At 41.1% G+C, this 26,243-nt stretch overlaps 1 protein-coding gene across 2 annotated transcripts in view; it reads left to right on the top strand.

Moving 5' to 3' along the window:
- Positions 1 to 26,243, top strand: part of akna (AT-hook transcription factor) — an 82,887-nt gene that overhangs the window by 48,774 nt on the left and 7,870 nt on the right. For both annotated transcript variants that reach the window (XM_034192400.1, XM_034192399.1), the window contains exons 11-20: positions 8,121 to 8,296; positions 9,857 to 9,991; positions 11,204 to 11,417; positions 14,621 to 14,727; positions 18,231 to 18,457; positions 18,879 to 19,011; positions 20,323 to 20,445; positions 21,197 to 21,327; positions 21,607 to 21,726; positions 24,018 to 24,158. In XM_034192400.1, the coding sequence (XP_034048291.1) occupies positions 8,121 to 8,296; positions 9,857 to 9,991; positions 11,204 to 11,417; positions 14,621 to 14,727; positions 18,231 to 18,457; positions 18,879 to 19,011; positions 20,323 to 20,445; positions 21,197 to 21,327; positions 21,607 to 21,726; positions 24,018 to 24,158 (1,507 nt within the window). The remainder of the gene's footprint in view (positions 1 to 8,120; positions 8,297 to 9,856; positions 9,992 to 11,203; positions 11,418 to 14,620; positions 14,728 to 18,230; positions 18,458 to 18,878; positions 19,012 to 20,322; positions 20,446 to 21,196; positions 21,328 to 21,606; positions 21,727 to 24,017; positions 24,159 to 26,243) is intronic.

Below are 26,243 nucleotides of genomic sequence, written 5' to 3'. Positions count from 1 at the left end.
TCCTGACGGTACTGAAGAGAGAAGATCATCTTCTTCAGGACTCAACTGAAACACTCAGGATTGTGAAGTGGACACATCAATGTGTGTTCCAGCTGTCAGCACCAATGAGACATTAACTGGCACTTTATACAATTTAGTTGATGGACTGAACTCCGTTCGTGGTCCAACTCTGCTCCAATCAGAGGCTGACAAAGCTGTTATGACTGTCAGTCCCAATTCTTGCCATTCTGTCAAATATGGCTTACAAAGTGACATATGTAATGGCATACCTGTGAATTTCAATTTTGATACATCTTCAGTGGCGCCTGTTACTGTTATGACGGCTATTGAGTTGCCATCATGAATCAAATCGGTCATTGTCAGTTTCACAGGTGAAACATTTTTCAATTTAGTTTCATAGTCAGGTGTTTCTGGCAATATGCCACTATGGACCCTAAACACATTCTCAAATCTGCACCTAAACTCTGTCCATGGCTCTCCTTCTTTCTGAGTTGTCCTGGTAATTTCAGTATAATTTATCTTTGGTCCTAACACTCCTTTTGCACGTGTAATCATAGCTTCCACTCTTGTTTTCAAGACTAGATCATCATGTGTCAGTGGTACGCCTTGTTGATCTGCAGGATTCCAGTCTCCGCGTACCTGACTCCATTTAGGGCCACATGCTTTCATCCACACCTGTTGGACTTCAGGTCCATTAAGGTGGTAAGATGTTCTAATGTTTTCTATATCCTGCATAAATCCCTCAATATCGACATGTGGCGATGGTATCATGTCGACTGCTGCTTTGATATCATCAGCATTCCATGTCCGATAAACGAGCATGGTTGGTAGCTGTCCTGCTGTTTCTGCACGAGGATTTGGTACTTCTATCATAGGATAGGCACCTCCCTGATCACTATGTTCCACCATGGGAGGGGCTGTAGGCACTTTTGCTTGACTGCGTGTTTGTGGTTTTTCTGGTTTTTCTCTTTTTACCTTAGGTTTTACTGCCAAATCATACTGTGGTGGCGGTACATCGTCATCCTCTGGTAGAGGAGATAAAGGTCTCTTTGCCACCGACGGTCCAGCCGGCGGTGGTTGTTGAGGCTGTTCTGGCTCTCTGTGCTGAATTATCACATCTTCTTCTGCCTTACCCACAGCTTTCTTTTTTCTTGCTTTCTCTAATCGTCGCTTCTCTGCTCCTTTCTGTCTGTTCTCTGCTTCCTCCTCCCAAAATGCCACTAAATCTGCCCCTACTCTCTGCATCTTTTTCTCATCACCTTTATGTTCCCGTTCTAACTCCTTCTTCAGCTTTTGTATGCTGATCAGGTTCAGTCGTCCGTCAAAGTCATGTTTATTTATCCAGGTCTCCAATTTCTTTGTTGCTTTTGGATTTTTTGCCTCCATAAATTTCCAGTCGTCAGTTGATAAATTTTCCTTATTTTTAGACGTCTTACCCCCCATTTTTATTATCCCTTGTTATAATTTGGACTTCAGACGGGGGCACACCTAGGGTGTTCTAAATCTGAAGTTTTCACACTTTCTTTGGACGTGACAATTAATTTGCCGTCGTGTGGTTGATTCCTTTCACCTCCCCGTAGGAAGCGGAATCACTTGCCTCTGCTTCCACACGCACGGTTGTCACTAACGTTGTCCAAAGTATTACACACACACAGTTTTCACACAGTTTTCACACAGTTATTTACACTTGCGCAAAACACTATTTACACATAGAAACACTCCTAATAATTGTACGCGCATTCTTATGTCAGGGGAGCTCACCCTCCTGTGAAATTTAACTAATGTCCTGCCTTAGGGGACTCCGCCGTCCCTGCCAAATTTAACTACTTTTTACAGTGCACGTATTTCTACCCGGGATTTCCTTTACGTATTAAAACAGAGGAGTCCGTATCCTCCTTCCGGAATTTAACTACTTGCGTCCCTCGCAACCGTAGAGGAGTCCGCCCTCCTTACAGAGTTTAACTGCTTTGCATTAACAGACGATTCTGTATCATCGCTTACGGAGTTTAACTGTTTTATGTGATCACTTTTATCCCCTACCGGTACGCGTATATAAACAGAGGAGTCCGCACCCTCCTTACAGAGTTTAACTGCTTTGCATTAACAGACGATTCTGTATCATCGCTTGCGGAATTTAACTGTTTATGTGATCTGATCACCACTCACTCAGTACTATTTACAAAGAAATTCTACTCACTGACTCGACTTCCTGTCTGTCTTCTTCGGGAAAATCTCGTCAACCAGACGATGCCAACGGTGGTCGACAATTGCAGACACGATCAATCGATCGATCAGACCTTGGCCAAGGATTTACGTCTGGACTTGACGACCTCCGCTGGACACCTCCGGTGTTGTTGAGATCCCGGACGTAGCCCCCAGTCAATGTTGGGTATTTTCTCCTCCAAACATTTTTAAAACCTTTAACAAGACAAACAGAGTCAAGAAACACCAGTGAGACAGAAAATCAAATATTACGCGCGGAGTGCGGCCAGGCTGTACACCAAAGCTACACTAAAGTCTGGCCTGCTTTTCCGCTCTTTTTATTAAGAGACGCCCTCATCACATAAACAAGAAACTTGTCCTAAGGGTGGGGGTAATGACGCAAGACAAGTTTCTTCCCATAACATAAACGCATACGTCAAGTGCAGCTGTAAGGAAGAACACTTCAGGTCAGCACATCTCGTTCGTCTGTTGCAGGTATCAGCTGTTCTGCATCTGCCTGAAGTGTCCTGTCTTCCACACTCCTTCACACTAAACACCACATCACAATAGTCAAAACGTTCTCTTGCTCCCAGTCGTTAGAGGCTGCGAAAACAAAGTTATGTTATAACAATAAGTACATCCAGTCCTTCATTCCCAGCTCAGATTGACCCCAGAGTGCTAAAACAAAATTGAATTCTCAGGATTGCATTATGACAGGTGCAAAACAGCACATCTCCGTTCTCATGAGAAAGAAGACAAATGTACAAACGTTTAACAGTGATAACATATATACAAAATCTTTAACAGAATGCACAAAAAATTAGAACTCCAAAAAAAAAAAAAAAATGATATGATGTTTTGCAGTATCCTCTTGAAATTTCACTGTCACCCATGGGAAAGCACACCTGACCCCAGCAGTGGCTAGCCCGACCACCAAGCACTCGCTGATGGGCCCTCCATCTAGGCCTGGCTCCAGATGGGGACCCTGGCCTTCCTTCGGGCCAGGTCACGTAGCCTCTGCCTCGTTTGTTTGTGGGGACTTTCGAACCATTCTTTGGGCCCTGTCCCACTGGGGAGAGGATCAATTGCGCATGAATTGAGTATACAAATTACAGGCATTCGTTGTCGTCTGCAACAAAAATGGCCAAAAATGACAAATGTCCCAGTATGAATTACGGATATATTAATACACTCAACAAAAATATAAACGCAACACTTTTGGTTTTGCTCCCATTTTGTATGTATCCCATTTCACAAAGACTAAGCAACCTTTACACAAAAGGCTATACCAGCACCGCAGAGAGGGTGCCAGCGGACCTCAGTCTGCAGTTCATCTCCACCTTAAAGACACTAACCACACGTTTGAGGACAAGGAAGTTAAAATATTAGCCAGAGAGAAGAAATGGTTTGAGAGAGGGGTCAAGGAGGCATTCTTTGTGAAACGTTTGAAACCTAGCCTTAACCGGGGAGGGGGTCTGAGACACGCTTTATCCCCTGTTTACAATGGGGTACTCAGATCAAAGCAATTTCAGTCTTTTGTTCATGGTAATGAGTCATTCACGTCATCAGCAGAGTCGTCAAGGGAGCCATCAGGAGAGGGACAGCTGCCCTGTCATTAGGAGGGTGTTAACTAGAGCACAATAGGTGCTAATTAGAGCTATTGTTTAGTCACCAGCCTATAGCAGTCTGCCTCTCGGTAGGAGGGGTCTGGTTAGGTTTAAAACTCCAGCTTTTGTGACTTCTTGATTATTCTTCTCTACAAGAGTCAAGACAGAAGTCAGACCACCAGAGCAAGAATTTTAGCTGTGGAAGCTTCTGCGATTTGAAGCGAAACGTCCTCGCGTCAAGCAACCCAGTCCAGTCGAAGATTCAAGCTTATCTACAATTGTGGCCTTGGAATGTTGGTCCACTCCTCTTCAATGGCTGTGTGAAGTTGCTGGATATTGGCAGGAACTGGTACACGCTGTCGTATACGCCGGTCCAGAGCATCCCAAACATGCTCAATGGGTGACATGTCCGGTGAGTATGCCGGCCATGCAAGAACTGGGACATTTTCAGCTTCCAAGAATTGTGTACAGATCCTTGCAACATGGGGCCGTGCATTATCCTGCTGCAACATGAGGTGATGTTCTTGGATGTATGGCACAACAATGGGCCTCAGGATCTCGTCACGGTATCTCTGTGCATTCAAAATGCCATCAATAAAATGCACCTGTGTTCTTCGTCCATAACAGACGCCTGCCCATACCATAACCCCACCGCCACTATGGGCCACTCGATCCACAACATTGACATCAGAAAACCGCTCACCCACACGACGCCACACACGCTGTCTGCCATCTGCCCTGAACAGTGTGAATCGGGATTCATCCGTGAAGAGAACACCTCTCCAACGTGCCAAATGCTCACATTCACCACACCAGCGAATGTGAGCATTTGCCCACTCAAGTCAGTTACGACAACGAACTGGAGTCAGGTCGAGACCCCAATGAGGACGACGAGCATGCAGATGAGCTTCCCTGAGACGGTTTCTGACAGTTTGTGCAGAAATTCTTTGGTTATGCAAACCAATTGTTTCAGCAGCTGTCCGAGTGGCTGCTCTCAGACGATCTTGGAGGTGAACATGCTGGATGTGGAGGTCCTGGGCTGGTGTGGTTACACGTGGTCTGCGGTTGTGAGGCTGGTTGGATGTACTGCCAAATTCTCTGAAACGCCTTTGGAGACGGCTTATGGTAGAGAAATGAACATTCAATACACGAGCAACAGCTCTGGTTGACATTCCTGCTGTCAGCATGCCAATTGCACGCTCCCTCAAATCTTGCGACATCTGTGGCATTGTGCTGTGTGATAAAACTGCACCTTTCAGAGTGGCCTTTTATTGTGGGCAGTCTAAGGCACATCTGTGCACTAATCATGGTGTCTAATCAGCATCTTGGTATGGCACACCTGTGAGGTGGGATGGATTATCTCAGCAAAGGAGAAGTGCTCACTATCACAGATTTAGACTGGTTTGTGAACAATATTTGAGGGAAATGGTGATATTGTGTATGTGGAAAAAGTTTTAGATCTTTGAGTTCATGTCATACAAAATGGGAGCAAAACCAAAAGTGTTGCGTTTATATTTTTGTTGAGTGTAATATATAGCGAATATATGATGAACAATCATGGTTATATCAATCAATCAATCAATTTTATTTATATAGCGCCAAATCACAACAAACAGTTGCCCCAAGGCGCTTTATATTGTAAGGCAAGGCCATACAATAATTACGTAAAAACCCCAACGGTCAAAACGACCCCCTGTGAGCAAGCACTTGGCGACAGTGGGAAGGAAAAACTCCCTTTTAACAGGAAGAAACCTCCAGCAGAACCAGGCTCAGGGAGGGGCAGTCTTCTGCTGGGACTGGTTGGGGCTGAGGGAGAGAACCAGGAAAAAGACATGCTGTGGAGGGGAGCAGAGATCAATCATTAATGATTAAATGCAGAGTGGTGCATACAGAGCAAAAGAGAAAGAAACACTCAGTGCATCATGGGAACCCCCCAGCAGTCTAAGTCTATAGCAGCATAACTAAGGGATGGTTCAGGGTCACCTGATCCAGCCCTAACTATAAGCTTTAGCAAAAAGGAAAGTTTTAAGCCTAATCTTAAAAGTAGAGAGGGTGTCTGTCTCCCTGATCCGAATTGGGAGCTGGTTCCACAGGAGAGGAGCCTGAAAGCTGAAGGCTCTGCCTCCCATTCTACTCTTACAAACCCTAGGAACTACAAGTAAGCCTGCAGTCTGAGAGCGAAGCGCTCTATTGGGGTGATATGGTACTATGAGGTCCCTAAGATTAGATGGGACCTGATTATTCAAAACCTTATAAGTAAGAAGAAGAATTTTAAATTCTATTCTAGAATTAACAGGAAGCCAATGAAGAGAGGCCAATATGGGTGAGATATGCTCTCTCCTTCTAGTCCCCGTTAGTACTCTAGCTGCAGCATTTTGAATTAACTGAAGGCGTTTCAGGGAACTTTTAGGACAACCTGATAATAATGAATTACAATAGTCCAGCCTAGAGGAAATAAATGCATGAATTAGTTTTTCAGCATCACTCTGAGACAAGACCATTCTAATTTTAGAGATATTGCGTAAATGCAAAAAAGCAGTCCTACATATTTGTTTAATATGCGCTTTGAATGACATATCCTGATTCAAAAATGACTCCAAGATTTCTCACAGTATTATTAGAGGTCAGGGTAATGCCATCCAGAGTAAGGATCTGGTTAGACACCATGTTTCTAAGATTTGTGGGGCCAAGTACAATAACTTCAGTTTTATCTGAGTTTAAAAGCAGGAAATTAGAGGTCATCCATGTCTTTATGTCTGTAAGACAATCCTGCAGTTTAGCTAATTGGTGTGTGTCCTCTGGCTTTATGGATAGATAAAGCTGGGTATCATCTGCGTAACAATGAAAATTTAAGCAATGCCGTCTAATAATACTGCCTAAGGGAAGCATGTATAAAGTGAATAAAATTGGTCCTAGCACAGAACCTTGTGGAACTCCATAATTAACCTTAGTCTGTGAAGAAGATTCCCCATTTACATGAACAAATTGTAATCTATTAGATAAATATGATTCAAACCACCGCAGCGCAGTGCCTTTAATACCTATGGCATGCTCTAATCTCTGTAATAAAATTTATTATATTACATGCGTTATATAACGCATGTAGTGAGGAAACTGATCCGACACATTGAGATTATCACGGCAGTGTTACGGGTGTATTATGAATGCATCGCGCACGTGTTGCGCGTGCACGGCATCTGCATTGCGGTCATAAAATAAGCTCACTCGGGCCTTTTGGCATCACTATTCACACCAACAATAGTGCTGGACTTGGACAAGTTGATCACAGAGTGTTGTCATGCGAGGGTTAACTGTTCACAAGTTTGGGGAGCGGGAGGGGGGAAGCCACTTGGGGTGTGAGACAGTGTTTTTTTTTTTTTTTTTTGAGAGTGTCACAGAAAACAGACTTCAGCTTGAGTTGTGGGTAAACAGCAACTCTTCCTTTTGTTGGTGTTAAATAAAAGTCCTGGATTGCAGCAGCTGTTACGTCTTTGTGGATCTACACAGCCGGACCAGCACTGACTGGCAGGTATGTCGCTTTCTGCCACACTTTGGGTTTACATGACATGTTTGTTATGCATTCACAGATTGTCCGCAAAGCAGATGTAATAAAAACGCTTTATTCGTGGCCAGTTTGTATGCATTTGCTACAACATATTTTAGTTTGTGATGTGGACATGATGGGCATGCAATATATCTGTTTTACACACTGTCCCTGTCCGCTGCCAAGCCACAAATCCCCATCAGTTGCGGATATCAGCGGTTAACGGCAGATATACAGTGCATAGAGTGAGTATGTATTGTGTATGAATTGAGTATGTATGGAGTATGTAAGGCGGATGTTATCCGCATCTAGATTTTTGAACAGCTCAAAAATCCTGTCTGCAGACATGTGTGCCTCTGTGGATGATCACGGACGTGTTCGGATGACGGCCGACTCCTACCGGCATGTTACATGGATATTGCGGATGTTTGGCGAATATGGGCCAATTTTGTGCGCAATCCATACGCAAATCCTCCTAAACGCCAGTGGGACAGGGCCTTTAGTCTGGCCCCTCGCCTGAGACCAATTTGCCATGGGAGACCCTACCAGGAGCACAAAGGCTCCAGACAGCACAGCTCTCAGCTTCATAGGGACACACAGCCCTCTCCACAATGATAATGTGATGGTTCTCGGAGAGGCAGATTTGTAGAATTCATAAAAAATACTGCTTTATTTCTTTTTTGCTTTCTATTCAGTCTTTTGCCTGTTTTATTAGTTTGACATACTGTGTGTTTTTATTCTAATGTAAAGCTTAATCTTTCTTACAGAAGCCATGGTTGCCACTGGATTCAGTGGCCATTGCACATGTGGACATGAGATCAGCCAATAAAGAGTGCGATCAAGAGGTTGAAGGGACTGAGGATGAAGAAACTGTGTCCTCTTCTTACCTCAATACCCTGAAAGACGAACAGAGCCAAGACTTCAACATGGAGCTGGATGAGCGGTGATTTTCTTATTAAATGTACACGATCATGTGTCAGTAAAAGTCAGAAAGCGGCCATCATCAGCATCTTTATAATAAAAGACCTTTGCTTTGTCTTAACAGATAGTCTTAACAAAACTGATATATTTTGTTGATCGGCAGAAAATTATTTGGAAATACTGATCTCTGCTTCTAGTTTGTCTTTTATGGCAAAAAGCCTGAATTTATTTGTAATAAACTTACTGCAAATAATCATAAAGTTGCGTATGGCTGGTGACCATGTACATCGCTATGAAGAAGTAACGGGTGCAGGGTTATCACAAAGTCTGTGCCTAATAGGTATATGTGTTACATTAAGAATGTGTAAAAAAGTACGGCATATAGCAGTATGTATGTTTTAACTGCAATAGCATCCTGTGCTTTGGTAAGGTGTAACGTGTGGGATGTGATCTGTGGTGTATGGTGAGGTGTATGATGAGGTGTTGTATACAGACACATAAGCACACACAATGCATATACACCAGCAAACACACACACACACGATAATGACCTGTATGCATGACACACTCGCTCGTCACCAAATACTGCAGTTTGTAAGTACATTTTCTTAGTGTGCAGATAATACATATCATCCTTCCACAACATTCTGGTAAGGTGGAAATTGTTGATTTAATCAATTTTTAATCAGCTTATAAATTTCCAAATCACAACAAAAGCTGTCTCAAGGCACCTCACAGAACATTTCAACATAAAATTTAAATACATAAATAAAACTTACAAAATATTCAAATACATAATTAAAACAGAAGTAAAAGAATAAAACAGATAAAAATAAAAACTAATCATAAGAAAGAGAATAAAAATAGGTTTTAAGTCGTAATTTAAAAATGTCCACGGGCTCCGACTGCCTCATGGTCACAGGAAGCACTTGGAACGTTACCGTTGATGAACTCTTCAGACTCCAAACGGGAGCAGCAGAGACAAATGAAGCCAGAAAGAAAGAAAATACATAGGTGTGCCCTCTGTAAGGATTGTTGTCCTTGTGTATCCTCCTCTAGTAAGCAAGTAAAGTTTATTTGTATAACACCTTTCATGATAAAATCACAAAGTGCTTTACAGTGAAGAAATTAAATGGAACCACAGAAACTAAAAACAGCAGTAATATAAAACAGTTATAAATAGTAATGACTAATAATAATAATGCCAGTTCAGGCATGAGGGTGTCCAGGGTATCCCAAGTTGGTCTCCGCCTCAGTCAGTCATGGGACCACAACCTGGTGTGCTGCCCTACTTTTCCACAAGGAACGAATTGTAATTATCACTTGTATGTGGTTCTTCTGCCAAGAAACAAGAAAGGAATTCTGTCAAAACCCAACAGCAGAAGTGTGATGTAGCATTTGTAATCATGGTTTAACTCTCAACTGCACTCACAAACTGCAAAACCATCATCGATTCCTGCAGCGGTAATACTGACAGTAATAATATTTGTGTTACACATAAACTGGTATTGCATCATTTTTGTCACACATGTTCGAAAAGCATCCTTCACGTTAGTCTCAATGACTTTTCCTTTTTGTTTAGTTACCAAAGCTACCAGGAGCTTCCCAAAGTCCTGAGTTTTGGTCAGGGGGAACACCTTCTAAGAAATAAAGTACAACAAGGGGTTGAGGTTAAAGGAAGTGGAACAAGAAAAGTCAGGAAAAGTTTCCCACAAAGGTGAGTTGTGCCAATACATTGATCTCGTGTTCTTTTCCAGTGCAGATACCGGATGTTGTGGTTATCAGCTGATAGCAGTTCAATACCACAGATACGTTTCTGACTTTTAAAATTTTTCACATCACCCACAATGACAACATAATGTTGCATAAATGCCTCCGCCAAGGAGGGTGTTAAAAGAATATTATTTTAAAAACTATTTTGACTAATGATTCATAGTCAGAACTTGTGAAAAATTGGCTGTGATTTGGTTTAATTTCCATTTGTTTTATTCACATTAACATGTCTGATCATTGTCACACCAGCTGCTTCAGCACAGAATGAAAATAAATAAACTGCAACTGAAAGCTGTTTAATTTTTATTTCACATCATATGGCTAATGTAGTGTATTGCGCTTTCAAAGTGCATTCAGAGTTTAGTGTTTCATTTCTGTTGAACATTAAGGACCTGCTTTTCTAAGATCCCACAGACTCTGGTATGTCTATCTGTGTGTTTTGTGGGCAAAGCGTGACACATCAGTGACTGTAATGATCAGGTGTCACACCAGAATGTACTTTGGACTGTGTACAGAATTGCACAGAACTATGATCCACCTGTTAAGCGTAGAGACAATTATTCTTAACCAAGCCCAAAACAAACCGGTATTTAAATATCACTGATGTTTACCATGAATCATTGTTGTTATAATTCTTTGTAAGAGGAGACAGCAGCCTCTCTGCTGCTGTAAAAGCACTCTGTCAAACGCAATAAGTAAATGTCAGGTTTTCAGATATGCAAAACACAAATGCTATCAGCTAAATTTCATTTTGACCATGATAAATCATGTAGTTGTGCAAAATTAAACTATTAGCATGTTTCCTCCTACAATTTTGTGCACTCCGGTGGACAAACCGTAAATTCCATATTCATGAATGTAAACATGCTAAATGAACAGTGCACACTGTTTTGCTCATTTGAAAGATACAGTCCTCAGTGTGCACTGCAGGTAAATCAGCATGCATGTTTTTTGCAAATGTTATGGTGTTTATGCACATTTTAATACACACACAAACGTTTAGTAAATCATGCCTGTAGTGTTTTAACGAATATGGTGGAATTCATTTTTGAGACCTCTTCAATGTCTATGAGTGAAGGAGACACAGTGTCACCGAACATGGAACACACTGAAGATTTCAGTTCTTTTTGCACTTGTATGTTGGTCATCAAACCAGATCAGATCATCAGGACTCCGTCAGCAAAGAATCCAGGCCTCCTTCACGCCAAGTGTCCAGCCACTCCACCATTCGCTCTGCTTATCGCCCGGCTGGAAGCAGGAAGTTTAAGACGAGGATGCCTCAGAGCAGCAGTCTGAGCAGTCTGGAAGACAGTGGCCCCTCTGAGCGAAGGAAACAGTTAAAGCACCAATCTGGTAAAGTGTTTTCACAGGTCAGTCACACTGAATGCTGTCAGAAAAAAAAAAAAATAGTTTGACACAACCTGTAAGTAGGGATGCTCAGATCCACATTTTTTTTTTTTTACTTCCGATCCGATACCTGAATTTGGATATCTGCCGTTACCGATACTATTCCGATTCCAGAGCTCTGTTTGCTTTAGTATTTTTATTATCATTATTGTTGATTTTGTATGAGGATATTTTGTAAACCCCAGTTATACAGCTTCATGATGAAGTGGTATAGAGGAGGATTTTCTTAAAAAGAAAACCTGAAAGTTCAGCTACAATTTGCCAGAAGGTACATCGAAGATGCAAGCAGAGATTTGATGTTTTGGTGAAATAACTAAGTACTTTTATTTACTGTTGGGTCAGTGGCTGAAGTTTTATCTCTTGAACACCAGATGGCAAAAGTACATGTGCCATTTTAAAGACAGGCGGCATTTCCAAAATGCAACAAGAAACCACCAAAAAATAAATAAAAGTACTTAATTTGCTCATGTTTGGAGTCAGTCTGGGTAAAGTGTTGTACCCTTCCTGTTATGTGTAGGACGCGGGTTAGAGAACCGAACCAGCGTCTGACTGAACCCAGCACTAAATAATCAGAGAGCAGTTCCAAAGAACAAAATTTATTTCCCTCCTGTATATAATAATACAAGTGCAAACAAAAGACATATAATGGCCTGGCGAGGTGAACGAAGGCGCGCTCTCACAGCGCCAAAACGGATCGGAGCCCGGCGGTTCTGGACCCAAGAAACCCCGCCGACACCTCCCAGGTGGTTAGGACACGAACTTACTCTGTGAAGGACGGACAAGGTGAGGTAAGTTAACACTGTAACACAAAACACCATTCAGAGGCACACATCATCAGCAACACATTCAGCTTTGAATTCAGGCTTAATTTAAAAGGGAAGCTTCTCACGGCAAGTGGAGGATCATTAATCCGCACGCCACAGCAGTGAGGAGCAAACCACACAATGTTCACCACTGTTCCAATAAAGCTGCGTTAGACGCCAAATTACAATCATTAATTACTCAAGCAGTAGTCACCTCTGAAGTTTGCTGACAGCGTGTATCCCACACCCCCGACCTGCTTCACAGGCACGATGTGTCAGAACCTGGAGCGGCCCTCAGCGTCACACAAAAGGTCGTCACAAGGTTGTATTCTCCGGCAATTCAGCCCTGGTCACTCAGGGCTTAAATGCAGTACTTCATCTCGTAATTGGTCCCAGCTGAAAGTCCTTAGGTCCGCACGTGAGCGTCATCCACAGGTGCAGCAGATAGGCTTAATGAGGGTGCACGTGAGCGTCATCCACAGATGCAGCAGATAGGCTTAATGAGGGTGAAGGATTCTTCTGTACAGCACATTCCTTTCAGGAATCAGTTCAAAACCACCTGGAGAGAAAAACAAAATAAAAGCAGCACCAAAAGTCCAGCCAAACCCCCCAACACACAACACTTCCTGTCTGCTCCTTTTGTCTTTCTGTCCCCCAGCTAAATAAGCCTTGTGCCCTTTACTGTGGTGCTTTTTCGAATGTTTGCCGAAGTTGGCTGTATTGTAGGTTGCGACAGAGTTTCTTCCTCTCGGTACAACAGCTTTGCAAACGTTGCATGTTGCTGTCTTGCTTTGCGGACACTGAGGACATGTAATAAAAAGTTGGCCAGCTCCAGGGGTGCCTATATTAATGCTCGCTTGCTGTCTAGCTGCAGGCTGTGAGGGAGGGGAATTTCCTGAATGGAGGCATGCATCATTACTCCGTGTCTGATTGGGGATGCCTCTGTTCAGGTGGTACATTTGCAGCCAGCAGCAGCCAGCAAGGACTCCTTTCTGGAGATGTTTCGTCAGGAAAAAAAAAACAAAAACAGACGTGGCTCCTGGATCAATCAAGCAATCAATCAATTTTATTTATATAGCGCCAAATCACAACAAACAGTTGCCCCAAGGCGCTTTATATTGTAAGGCAAGGCCATACAATAATTACAGAAAAACCCCAATGGTCAAAACGACCCTCTGTGAGCAAGCACTTGGCGACAGTGGGAAGGAAAAACTCCCTTTTAACAGGAAGAAACCTCCAGCAGAACCAGGCTCAGGGAGGGGCAGTCTTCTGCTGGGACTGGTTGGGACTGAGGGAGAGAACCAGGAAAAAGACATGCTGTGGAGGGGAGCAGAGATCAATCACTAATGATTAAATGCAGAGTGGTGCATACAGAGCAAAAAGAGAAAGAAACACTCAGTGCATCATGGGAACCCCCCAGCAGTCTAAGTCTATAGCAGCATAACTAAGGGATGGTTCAGGGTCACCTGATTCAGCCCTAACTATAAGCTTTAGCAAAAAGGAAAGTTTTAAGCCTAATCTTAAAAGTAGAGAGGGTGTCTGTCTCCCTGATCCGAATTGGGAGCTGGTTCCACAGGAGAGGAGCCTGAAAGCTGAAGGCTCTGCCTCCCATTCTACTCTTACAAACCCTAGGAACTACAAGTAAGCCTGCAGTCTGAGAGCGAAGCGCTCTATTGGGGTGATATGGTACTATGAGGTCCCTAAGATAAGATGGGACCTGATTATTCAAAACCTTATAAGTAAGAAGAAGAATTTTAAATTCTATTCTAGAATTAACAGGAAGCCAATGAAGAGAGGCCAATATGGGTGAGATATGCTCTCTCCTTCTAGTCCCTGTCAGTACTTTAGCTGCAGCATTTTGAATTAACTGAAGGCTTTTCAGGGAACTTTTAGGACAACCTGATAATAATGAATTACAATAGTCCAGCCTAGAGGAAATAAATGCATGAATGAGTTTTTCAGCATCACTCTGAGACAAGACCTTTCTAATTTTAGAGATATTGCGCAAATGCAAAAAAGCAGTCCTACATATTTGTTTAATATGCGCATTGAATGACATATCCTGATCAAAAATGATCCAAGATTTCTCACAGTATTACTAGAGGTCAGGGTAATGCCATCCAGAGTAGGGATCTGGTTAGACACCAGATCAAAAAACTCCGCAGGTTGTACTGGAAATTTCTGATCTGTGAATTACATTGATACAGGAACCAGATACTGAAATTGGATTAGATCGGCCCCATGCCTACCTGTAAGCACTGTGGTATTTAAAATGTGGCTGTGCAGCAGAAGAAACACTGACATGTTTACATACAGATGATTTAAAGACTACTTTTTCAAATCTACTGGTTTCTGTTAAACAGGATGAGATAGGTTCTCCAGAGATGGACAGTGGATTTGTTGGCTCAGAAAGCAGCCGCCTGGCTTGTGCAACAGGTTGTAGTCCTCTCCACCAGACCACGCCAATGAGGTGAAGACATCCAACATTGCTCCTCTCCCCCTTCTCCGATATTTATTGCACCATACATCTCGCCCTGTGTTCCATCCCCCACCCCAACACAGACACAAAAGCATTGTGATCACATTTCTCTCAACTCCCAGACGACCCGTTTTACTGCTATTTTTCATTAAACCAGTTACTACTTTCTTGTCATCTGATTGCTGGGTTCTACTTAGAATCCATATCGTTTTGAAATCTGCATTTCAACTTTGAATATGTCCTGTGAACAACTCATGTTTGAGAAATGCTGCTTTGCCAGTCTTTAAAAGATATTTTTGCCAATTTCTGAATCAAACATCTCTTGTGCTGTGAACAGTTTGTTAAATGGAGGATTCAAATTCTTCATGTCAACACAGTAGATCTGGAAATACTGTTTGATGGAAAAAACTGCAGTAAAAAGTCATAGCAGATATTAAACTTTGAACACCAGACAAAGGTTTTTGTTTACTTTGGTTTGTTTGTTTCATTGTTTTTTGTTTGTTTGTTTGTTTGTTTAGCTTTTGATAGCTGAGAGAATTCCAGTACATGTCCCATTATACAGTATAATGTGCGTGTCCCATTATATAGCTAAAACGTGGTTCTGGGAGTGCACATTGTCAGGTGTCTGAGTCCATGGTGGACACAAGCTAGCTTCTTTGGTCACAGATGCATTTTCAGATCATTTCTAAAAGCATTAGCAGACAATTAACTTTGACTAAATTTAGTTCCTCAAACTTTAAGTGTACTAACATTTTTTAAAAAGCATTTTAACAGTCAAAAATGTTTGTAAACCCTAAGATTGTATATATATGTTCCTGTTGGAGCTCATAGACTAATCCACAGGGGCGTCGGACTGGGGGGGTAAAGGGTACTATGTACCCAGGGCCCAGAAAATGGGGGGGGGGGCACAAAAAACTGGCGTTAAATACATTTTTGTGTTGCATGTTATTAATGTCCATACAATTCATGTTGTAAAATAGTATAATTAGAATGAATGTATAAATATTGTGAAACATAATTCTGCTCTTACAATAATATTGAAAGCTCTCTGAGGGCCCTTCCACCCCTGCACAGTTGTACAATGGATAGTCCAGGCACACAGGTGGCACACTGCCACACACACACACACACACACACACACACACACACACACACACACACACACACACACACACACACACACACACACACACACACACACACACACACACACACACACACACACACACACACACACACACACATCCCAAACGGGATCTGACAGAAAGAGGACGTGTTTAGTAGAGCTGAAACAACTAATCGAGTTAATCGATTATTAAAATAGTTGTCAACTAATTTAGTCGTCGATTACTTGTTAAATAACTTTGTTTGACTGCAAATGTTTCGTTTCTTCCATGTAAATCAACTATTTCTGGAGCGCGGCTTTGCTTTGAACCTTGATCCAGTCAAAGCAATGATTCGCAGATCGAAGCAGTGCTTCAATCTGCTGCTTTGTTGATTCATTGTTTTATTTCGCTTTATCTTAATTTTTCCCCACTAAAACCCCAAAGAGCATATATCTGTGAATAATATTTACCTTTTTATGTTAATCTGACCTGTTATGGTGTTCAGAAACAGTTGATAGATGTATTTTATAACTTAAAAACGGGACCGATGCTAACGCCTTAGCATGTTTATGGCGTTTTCAATGTTAAAGTTAGCATTAAGCTGTTGCAGCTGTCAGCACATTTGTGTGCATTTGTTTTCTGTATAATAATTCATGGCTCAGCGTTTTTTGTTGTAAAAGAGTCAGATGTATTACAAATTGTAATATTTTTGAATAAATGTTTTTATTTATATATTAGTAATAATAGCAACAACAATAATAGTAATAACCAGTAATGCTACAATACAATTTTAGAGAAAGAAACAAAAGAACCTGATTAAACACAACAGAAAAGATAAATCCAACTAACAATGAACATAAATAAATAAATATAGAAATAAATAACTGTTTCCTGTGAACACCTAGTGAGTCTTAATCCTCCACTTCACCCCTGTTTTAAGTTTAATGACAATTTGTTTCGGTCAAATGACATCTAAGCTGTTTTTTTACACATGAAAAAATAAAATGCAGTTAACTGCACATTTGTGTCTTTTTTCATGAAAATATGGTTTAAAGATCACATATTACACTTTAGTCAGGCCTTTAAAGTAGTTTTGTGGACTCTTGAGGTAATATGTTGTCAGTGTTTGAGATAGTTGCTGTAGGCATCTAAAAATGCTCATAATCAGGTGAAACCTGATAGAAATCTCTTTGTGGTGTGTCGGTGATGTATGTATGTGCAAAATAATACAAAAGACTACTCCTGGTATGTTTTTGACGAGAATATAACATAACTTTGTTACAAGGTCAAACGTTGATAATGCGTGATAAAGGCCTTTTAATAATAACTCACTTAAAGAAATAATGGCAAAACTCACATGTAAGTAAAAAAAAAAAAACCAAAACAATTAATCAAAAAAATAATCGACTGATGAATTGATTACTAAAATAATCGTTAGTTGCAGCCCTAGTTTTCAGGCTGAAATAAAATATGTCTTTCCTAAAAAATCAAAGTCCGGATTTCAAAAAAGAAGAGAAAAAAAGGACAGGAAAGAAAACTAAATGAGGGAAAGCAGCTGCTAACCAAATTCTTTAATAAGAGAGGTGAGCTTGAAAGCTAGCTATATTGAGTTGGGGGCCTGGGGGACCAAATTGCACCATTTTCTAGAAAAATGGTGCAATTTGGTCCCCCAGACCCCCCCCCCCCCCAACTCAATATTGCTCCCCCAACTTTGAAAAGCGTTCTGACTCCCAGGTGTGATCTAAGAAAAATGGTGCAATTTGGTGCATTCCTGTGCATTTTAACAGACGGGAATGCACCAAATTGCACCATTTTTCTAAAAATAGTGCAGTTTGGTTCCCCAGACCCCCCCCCCCCCCAACTCAGTATTGCTCCCCCAACTTTGAAAAGCGTTCTGACTCCCAGGTGTGATCTAAGGTATACATGATGTAGACCTGGTTTGACTACGCATTAAAAATGTGGTGTTTGCGTTAATAAAAAAGAACATAACTGTGTGTGTGTGTGTGTGTGGGGGGGGGGGGGGGGGTCTTCATTATGGCTAGTACCTAGGGCCCAGAATTTGGTGCTACGCCCCTGCTAATCCAGCAAGTGAAACTGACACATTCTATAAAGGAAAGTATCACCTTGAGGAGATGGAGGAGCAGCAGGTCATGCCAGACTAAATCCATATATACTGTGTATATATACACATTTACTATGTATATATTTTTTACTTGCTTATAAAAGCCAACTTTTGAGAATAAATTTTATACAAACTGAAATTTAATTTAATGTCACTTTTCATGTTACAGTTCTGTAAAGAACTTTATAAATGTTTTGACAAATTTTATATTGGTAATTGTTTGCGATTTGTCTCTTGTGTCTAAATATTCTTCATTGCTGTGTCAGTGTTTTGGTCCACCAGGAGATGAACACAGTGATGCATCAGATAGATTCGGTGTCAGCTCTACCACCACCTGCCTCCTTGTCATCACTCAGAAAGACATCACTGGAGCTCAGTGGCTCTGACAAGCTGAGGACAACCCAACACCCGGACAAGAGAAGTACCTCAGAATGCTGTGTTACAAAGCCCCACATCAGCCAAACAAAATCCAGGAGACCTGCAAACCAAACCAGTGAGCGTGCTATTAGCAGACCTCATTTACAACCTAGAGTAGCAGTCAGTGTTTCCACAAAAACATGATGCTTTGAAGTGCTGAATAATCTGTTATGAACACATAATATAGTGACTTTAACATACTATACATAAGGTTTCACTGGGAAACTTTTGTATTAAGCCAAAATGAACTAATAGCAGGAGATAATACACATTGTGGGAAATGATTGATTACATTTAACATAATTCAACAACTGAGGACGTTGAGCTCATGTGAACTTGGTCAGTGATTATCTTTAGCAGGTAAGGTAACAAACAAATGGAAAAAATAAAATGGCCTGTAATTGTCACTGATTTTTCTTCCTCATTCAAGACTTCTTATTTCACATTGTTACATTTTGCCACTGATCGTTGAACCTGCTGTCCTGCTCTTTCTGCAGCTTCTTCTGAATGGGAGCAGAATGACCATCTCTGCGGCTCCTCAAGTTCACTTTCCACTTACAGCTCAAGTCCCTCCCCTGATTCCTCGTGTCACCATGATGAGTCTCTCTCCAAACAGAAAGCAAATTACGGGTGAGTGCATGCATGGCAGCAGCTACCATGGCGATCACTGAGCAAACGTGGTCAGGATTTCTGCAGCAGTGAAAGAGCTGCGTTACCATGAGGGGAGAATGTTCCAGTGAATCCATTGTGAGTGAAGAACAAACCTCCTGTATATGCAGTACCGTCAGTGATTTCTGAAGACACTGGAATTTAGTTATCACGCTGCTCAGTGTAACAGATTCAAAGCACGTCTTTCCCTTTACGGTGTACCATTTTTCTGAATTAAAGTAGATATTTCCACAGGGAAAACCGTCAGCAGTCACTGAGTGGATTTATTCAGAAGTGGAAACCACCCACACCTCCCTGACCTTCACTGTTGTACCAGCCTCCTGCAGAAGAGTAAATTTAGATACTTAGACCACTGCCGCTTGTGTGCTTGCTCTAGGGGTTGGTAAGGTTTGACTTTGCTTGCATGAAGCACCTTGAGGCAGCTTTATTGTGATTTGACTCTATATAAATGGAATAAATTGAAGTGCACTGCTAGTAAATTATGAACCCTCCCTCCCTAACTTTGGACATATTGTACTTAACCAAAATCCCAGTGTGGTGGCACGGTTAGGTCAGCAACACAAGTTTTATCCAGAAGACAAAAGACATGTTTCAGTGAATATCTACTAATTTATTTATCAAAGTGATCAAGCCATAATTTAACAATAGTTCAGTTGTGAGAGCTTTGCGGGTCTGGGGGGCAGGAATCATTCTGCCTAGCAAATCTAGATGAATAATCTGCACATTTGAGACAAAATATGGGAACATGTACTTGAACATTGTGTTTTGAGTGGGAAGGAAAAAAACTGTAAAAATGTGGATGTTGGAGGATGACTGAGTGATGGTGACATTGCATAAAAAGTCACTAAATGAGATTAAAACTGAGGTTTGAGTTGAGTACACGGGCATGATTTCAACATATTTATGGTCAACTTACAGCATCATGAAAACTGTATAATTTACTGTGATTTTCAAAAACTATACTGCTGTTGATGTTTGTACCCTTATGTACTTGATTCCAGAAGCGGTCAGTAGTGAATGAGGTTGCGTATTAGCAGGTACTCTGTTTTGTTTCCTGCATGGTGTAGTGTTGTGTTGCATGACTCAGATCCACACATTAATACGATTTGATTTTTCAAAGAGTGCAGTGAATTGTGTTTATTCTCACATCAGGCACATCGTCCAAACTTTGTTTGTACAACACATTTGGTTTGCAAAAGATCATGACAGGCTCCAAACCAAGACAGTGTGGAGAGTGCTGTTTCGAATATCTGTTGTGTCTTTGCTTTTTAGGGTAATCCTCCAAGACCTTCAGGCCGAAGTCAGCAGACTGAAGCGCAGATTAGAAAGCAGTTTGAGAAAGTCTGTCAGAGCGGCTGCTTCAGATCAGGGAAACACATTCACACCGTGCACCGGGTGAGTTTGTCTCAGAGGTGGTCACATTAACACTACAGCAACACAATTTTTCTGTTGAAGCAACATTTAATGCAATAGCTTCATGACCTTTTAAACAAACTGTTAAGGTGTATATAAAGGCAGAACATTGCATATGAAGTTTGAGGGGAGTTATACCACAAGACAAAAGGTCCCATGGATAAAGTACAAGAGCAGGTTGTGAGAATCACGTGATCAAAGACAAACAGTTATACTGTAGATTTAACTTTGCAGACTGCTATTGATAGTTCAGTGCCTGTAGGATGTTTGTATTCCTGTAGAAAATTAGGAGCTTAAGTAGATTTCTCATGGATGGTCGTATGAGGCTGTGTTTGAAGGTGGGATGTACAAAAATGTGTACTTATATTATTATTTGAATATAGCATTTCATATTGTTTTAAAATATCAGTTTTATTATCAGGTATATTAGAATAAAAGGATTCCTGTTAAATAGGTTATTAGAAGAGAGTCAGACAAAATTAAACAGAACATTTAGAATATTTGAAACAGCAAATCAACATCCCACCTCCTGAACACAGTTTATTTAAATGTGAACTCACAGCAGATATAAGATTTTAGTCAGCTTATGTACTTAATGAAACATCACATTCACTACCACCAATATAACATCATTTCATGCGTTTATTCACAGATCTTTGGTTTTAGTTTCCTTTTAGTCCTCAGTAACTTTTGTGACTTTTCTTGTACTTAATCTCTGTATGTCTTTGCACAGAACTGAAGAGATGATGAGTGATATGAGCAGAGCAAGAAGAGTGAGACACGTGGCTGAGGAGTCCACGCTGAGGCCTGCAGCCGGGAACAGATCAGCGTCTATATGCAGACACAAACACCAGCCACCCATCTGTATGTTTAAAATAAATAAATAATATAACAGAATGTGATCCTTAACTCAGAACTTATTATTAAATTAGTCCCATATTTCATTATAAACAACAGCTGGAATTGTAACATACCGTACATGTAAGTTATTTATTAGAGCTCAACAATACATGTAAGCTTGATGAAATGAAACACATGTATCCTCACCTGTACATAGATTTTATAGGCATGGCTCTCCTTTTTTGTGAGTTTAATGTATCCTCTCATGTCTGTGGCATAATGCGTTTGTGTGTGCACTGTCAGATTCAGACTCTTTGCCCTGCACCACGCGGCCTCACATTTCCAGATGTACCCAGACATCTGCAGCATCACACAGCGACTTTTCAGACAGAAGCACAGTCCACAGCAGAAGAAGGCTGCCCAGTAAGAAGACAAGTCCACATGATCAAGACATTCAGGCTCCGTCCACACGAGAGCAGATTTATGTTTGGATGAAATGCCAAAACAATATACAACTTATGCAGGTGTATCTGCATTAATTTTTTTTTTATCGTTTTGGGATTTCAGCCACACGTAAACAGCGTTTTCTGCAGCTGAAAGCGATAGTATTTAAAAACGGTCCCAGAGTAGATAAATCTGAAAACGCTGAATTTACGTCTCTGTGTGCACAAGCAATACGGAATGTTTCTGAAACGATTACATCACAGCACCACCTGTCTAACTGCAGCAGCTCATACGTAATCACTTAATGTTGTTGTTGATACTGTAACTACTTTTTTCTTTTGGTGGGTCATTAAATGGAGTCTGCTGGCTTTTTTTCCCAGCCAGCAGAAAGCTGAAGCCATGATGGCTGTGGTTGAAAGCTGCTGATTAATGTGGGCCCTGGATACTGTTAGGATGACAGCCTGCAACATAAACTAATAAACTGTCATCACAGCAGTCAAAACAAGCTAAATATTAAATGAATCCTTTTCCCACAATTCTGTCCAGTGCATTCAATTTTGATTTATCATGTGTGTGTGCATTTTTTTTAAACTGCTGTGAGCCTGACAGCACCTGCACGGAAACACCTCACATGGAACATGTTAATATATTAATAGATACTTTAAAGTTTATGTGGACTCACCATCCATGATTTGTAAAATCCAGAGTTTTTTGTGTGATGCTCCGGACTTTATATAATTCAAAGTTTTTTCCGTGTGGTGCTCCAGTCTTTGTATAATCCAAATTTTTTTTCCGTGTGGCCCTCCGGTCTTTGTATAACCCAAAGTTTTTTCCATGTGGCCCTCTGGTCTTTGTATAACCCAAAGTTTTTTCCATGTGGCCCTCTGGTCTTTGTATAATCCAAAGTTTTTTTCCTGTGTGGTACTCTGGTTTTTGTATAATCCAAAGTTTTTTTTCCGTGTGGCCCTCCAGTTTTTTGTATAATCCAAAATTTTGTCTGTGTGGCCCTCTGGTCTTTGTATAATCCAAATTTTTTTCCATGTGGCCCTCCGGTTTTTGTATAATCCAAAGTATTTTCCTGTGTGGTGCTCTGGTTTTTGTATAATCCAAAGTTTTTTCCGTGTGGCCATCCAGTTTTTGTATAATCCAAAGTTTTTTTCCGTGTGGCCATCCAGTCTTTGTATAATCCAAAGTTTTTTTTCCGTGTGGCCATCCAGTCTGTGTGTAATCTAAAGTTTTTTCCATGTGGCCCTCCAGTTTTTTGTATAATCCAAAATTTTGTCTGTGTGGCCCTCCGGTCTTTGTGTAATCCAAAGTTTTTTTTTTCCCATGTGGTGCTCCAGTCTTTGTAAAATCCAGAGATTTTTTCCACGTGGTGCTCTGGTTTTTGTAAAATCCAGAGATTTTTCCGTGTGGTGCTCCGGTCCGGTCGGAAGAGGACAAGTGAGTTTTATGGACCAGACAACAGTCACTTGACTTCTTTCAGTCCCTGTAATGTTAAAAAAAAAACACCCTGTATTTTTCATGTCTGTGTTGTTTTTCAGCCATAGAAAGTCCACTGAAAGGTGCTAATGATCCAGTGATGTTATTTTTCTACTGCTTCAGTTGATGCTGTTGGCTTGAATGATGGAGAAATGCACGGTTTTGTGCGTGTGCATGCATACAAGATAGATCCAAACACTTAAGTGTGAAAAATTAATCATTTCATATTTAGCTTGTTTTTAGCTCATAGCTTCCCTCTCTCTCTCTCTCTCTCTCTCTCTCTCTCTCTCTCTCTCTCTCTCTCTCTCTCTCTCTCTCTCTCTCTATCTCTATCTTTGTTGTTTTCCAGCCATAGAAAGTCCACTGATTGATGGAAAAATGCATGCGGGCACACTCACGCAACATGTAGTGCCACATACAGGCCTGGAATATGTACTGAAGCTTCTTTGGTCAACTTGAGCATTTTAGTGTGGATGCAGATAGATCGTGAAACATTGTCGTGTTTATGGAACACTATTTGAAAACATCAAAGACAAAAAGATCATTTTGTATCCGTGTGGACAAGACCTTAGACTTAGGTTCTCAACCATAGGTTTATGACCCCACATAGGGCCATCAATTAATGAAACTGGTTAATGGGAAAGTAATGGAGTACTGCACCCTCATCTGTATATATGAAGGCTAATAGGACAGGATCATAAGAATGTATATAAGTTGATTTATTAATTTTGCATTTTATCGCATACTGATAAATAAATGAGATAATGTTTTTGTGTTTGCACTAACAGATTCAGAATATTTGCCCTGCACCACTTGGCCTCGCATTTCCAGATGGACCCAAACATGTGCAGCACCTCACAGCAACTTGTCAGATGCAAATACAGTCCAGAGCAGAAGAAAGCTGAACAGTAAGAAGACACGTCCACGTGGTAAATACATTCAGATTCCCAACCTTAGGCTTCATGCGGGAACATCTTTTAATCAAACTGGGCAATGAGAAAGTTGATGAATGACGTGAGATAAAGTTATTAAACACATGCCAGAAGGGAAAGAAACATCAAATGCAAATGGTTTGTGTGACGAGCCTGAACACTGCAGTTCCAACACCTGAACTCTCTGAATTAAGGGGTTAAAAGTCTTGTGTATGTCAGTAAATTAGAAATGAGGATTTTTTGCTCTCTCTCTCTCTCTCTCGCGCGCACCTCGCCGGCTGCCTGCCACCGTGCCAATCCGTCCGCACGTCTTTCATTACAAAATCTCCTTTAAACAGTAGAATGTCCAGATAAACTGCTGATCCCGACCTCTTCTGAAAGTTCTCTGTTCTCTCACGACGTCCTGGGTCAACAGAGGCTTAAATTTGGAGGTTTTCAGCTCGAAACAGGCTGACGACGGCACCTCAGAGCGCAGCGCGACGTCCCGCTCTGTGGGAAGTCCTTAAAGCGACAGTAACACTCCATAATCTCTCATCAGCCGTTAAAATTTTCACCGAAAACCAGCTGAATTTCTCGAATGGTGTCCACTTCGATCTGCCTCACAGGTTCTGAAAAAATTTTGATAAAGCAAAGCACCAGTCTCTCAGCAAGTTGTTAGACAAAGGAATTCCGACGGAAGGGGTGGACCACTCCTCACTCAAAGCCTGCCCACAGGTGAATGACGTAACCGACAGGCGTGAAAAAACTCATGCATGCGCACGAGGGTTCAAGGTTGGCTGATGTAATCGCACATGATTCAAATCCATATAGTTTTTGAAAAAAATAAAAAGGTACGTTACTTTTCTCACAGACCTCGTATAACCACAGTTTTTAATGATTTCTTCACATCTGCGAGGCATTAATTTTATTGGTTTGGAACCAAGATTTTGCTGGTTTACTAGTGTGCTTGGGGTCATTGTCTTGTTAAAACACCCGTTTCAAGGGCATGTTCTCTTCAGCATAAGGAAACATGACCTCTTCAAGTATTTTGACATATCCAAACTGATCCATGATACCTGGTATGCAATATATAGGCCCAACACCATAGTAGGAGAAATATGCCCATATCATGATGCTTGCACCACCATGCTTCACTGTCTTCACTGTGAACTATGGCTTGAATTCAGAGTTTGGGGGTTGTCTCACAAAGTGTCTGCGGCCCTTGGACCCAAAAAGAACAATTTTACTCTCATCAGTCCACAAAATATTCCTCCATTTCTCTTTAGGCCAGTTGATGTGTTCTTTGGCAAATTGTAACCTCTTCTGCACATGTCTTTTATTTAACAGAGGGACTTTGCGGGGGATTCTTGCAAATAAATTAGCTTCACACAGGCGTCTTCTAACTGTCACAGCACTTATAGGTAACTCCAGACTGTCTTTGATCATCCTGGAGCTGATCAATGGGTGAGCCTTTGCCATTCTAGTTATTCTTCTATCCATTTTGATGGTTGTTTTCCATTTTCTTCCACGCGTCTTTGTTTTTTTTTTTGTCCATTTTAAAGCATTGGAGATCATTGTAGATGAACAGCCTATAATTCTTTGCACCTGCGTATACGTTTTCCCCTCTCCAATCAACGTTTTAATCAAACTACGCTGTTCTTCTGAACAGTGTCTTGAACGTCCCATTTTCCTCAGGCTTTCAAAGAGAAAAGCATGTTCAACAGGTGCTGGCTTCATCCTTAAATAGGGGACACCTGATTCACACCTGTTTGTTCCACAAAATTGACAAACTCACTGACTGAATGCCACACTACTATTATTGTGAACACCCCCTTTTCTACTTTTTTTTTTTTACGAATAGCCCAATTTCATAGCCTTAAGAGTGTGCATATCATGAATGCTTGGTCTTGTTGGATTTGTGAGAATCTACTGAATCTACTGATACCTTGTTTCCCATGTAACAATAAGAAATATACTCAAAACCTGGATTAATCTTTTTAGTCACATAGCACTACTATTATTCTGAACACTACTGTAAATCCTGTGCTATGTATCACAAATTCAGAAATCATATGCTCACAGTGTTGCTGCAGTTGCTGCATT

The sequence above is a fragment of the Thalassophryne amazonica genome, chromosome 17 (genome assembly GCF_902500255.1).
Source record: "Thalassophryne amazonica chromosome 17, fThaAma1.1, whole genome shotgun sequence".
In the NCBI taxonomy this organism is placed as follows: domain Eukaryota; kingdom Metazoa; phylum Chordata; class Actinopteri; order Batrachoidiformes; family Batrachoididae; genus Thalassophryne; species Thalassophryne amazonica.
This window is presented reverse-complemented; position numbering and strand designations above follow the sequence as displayed.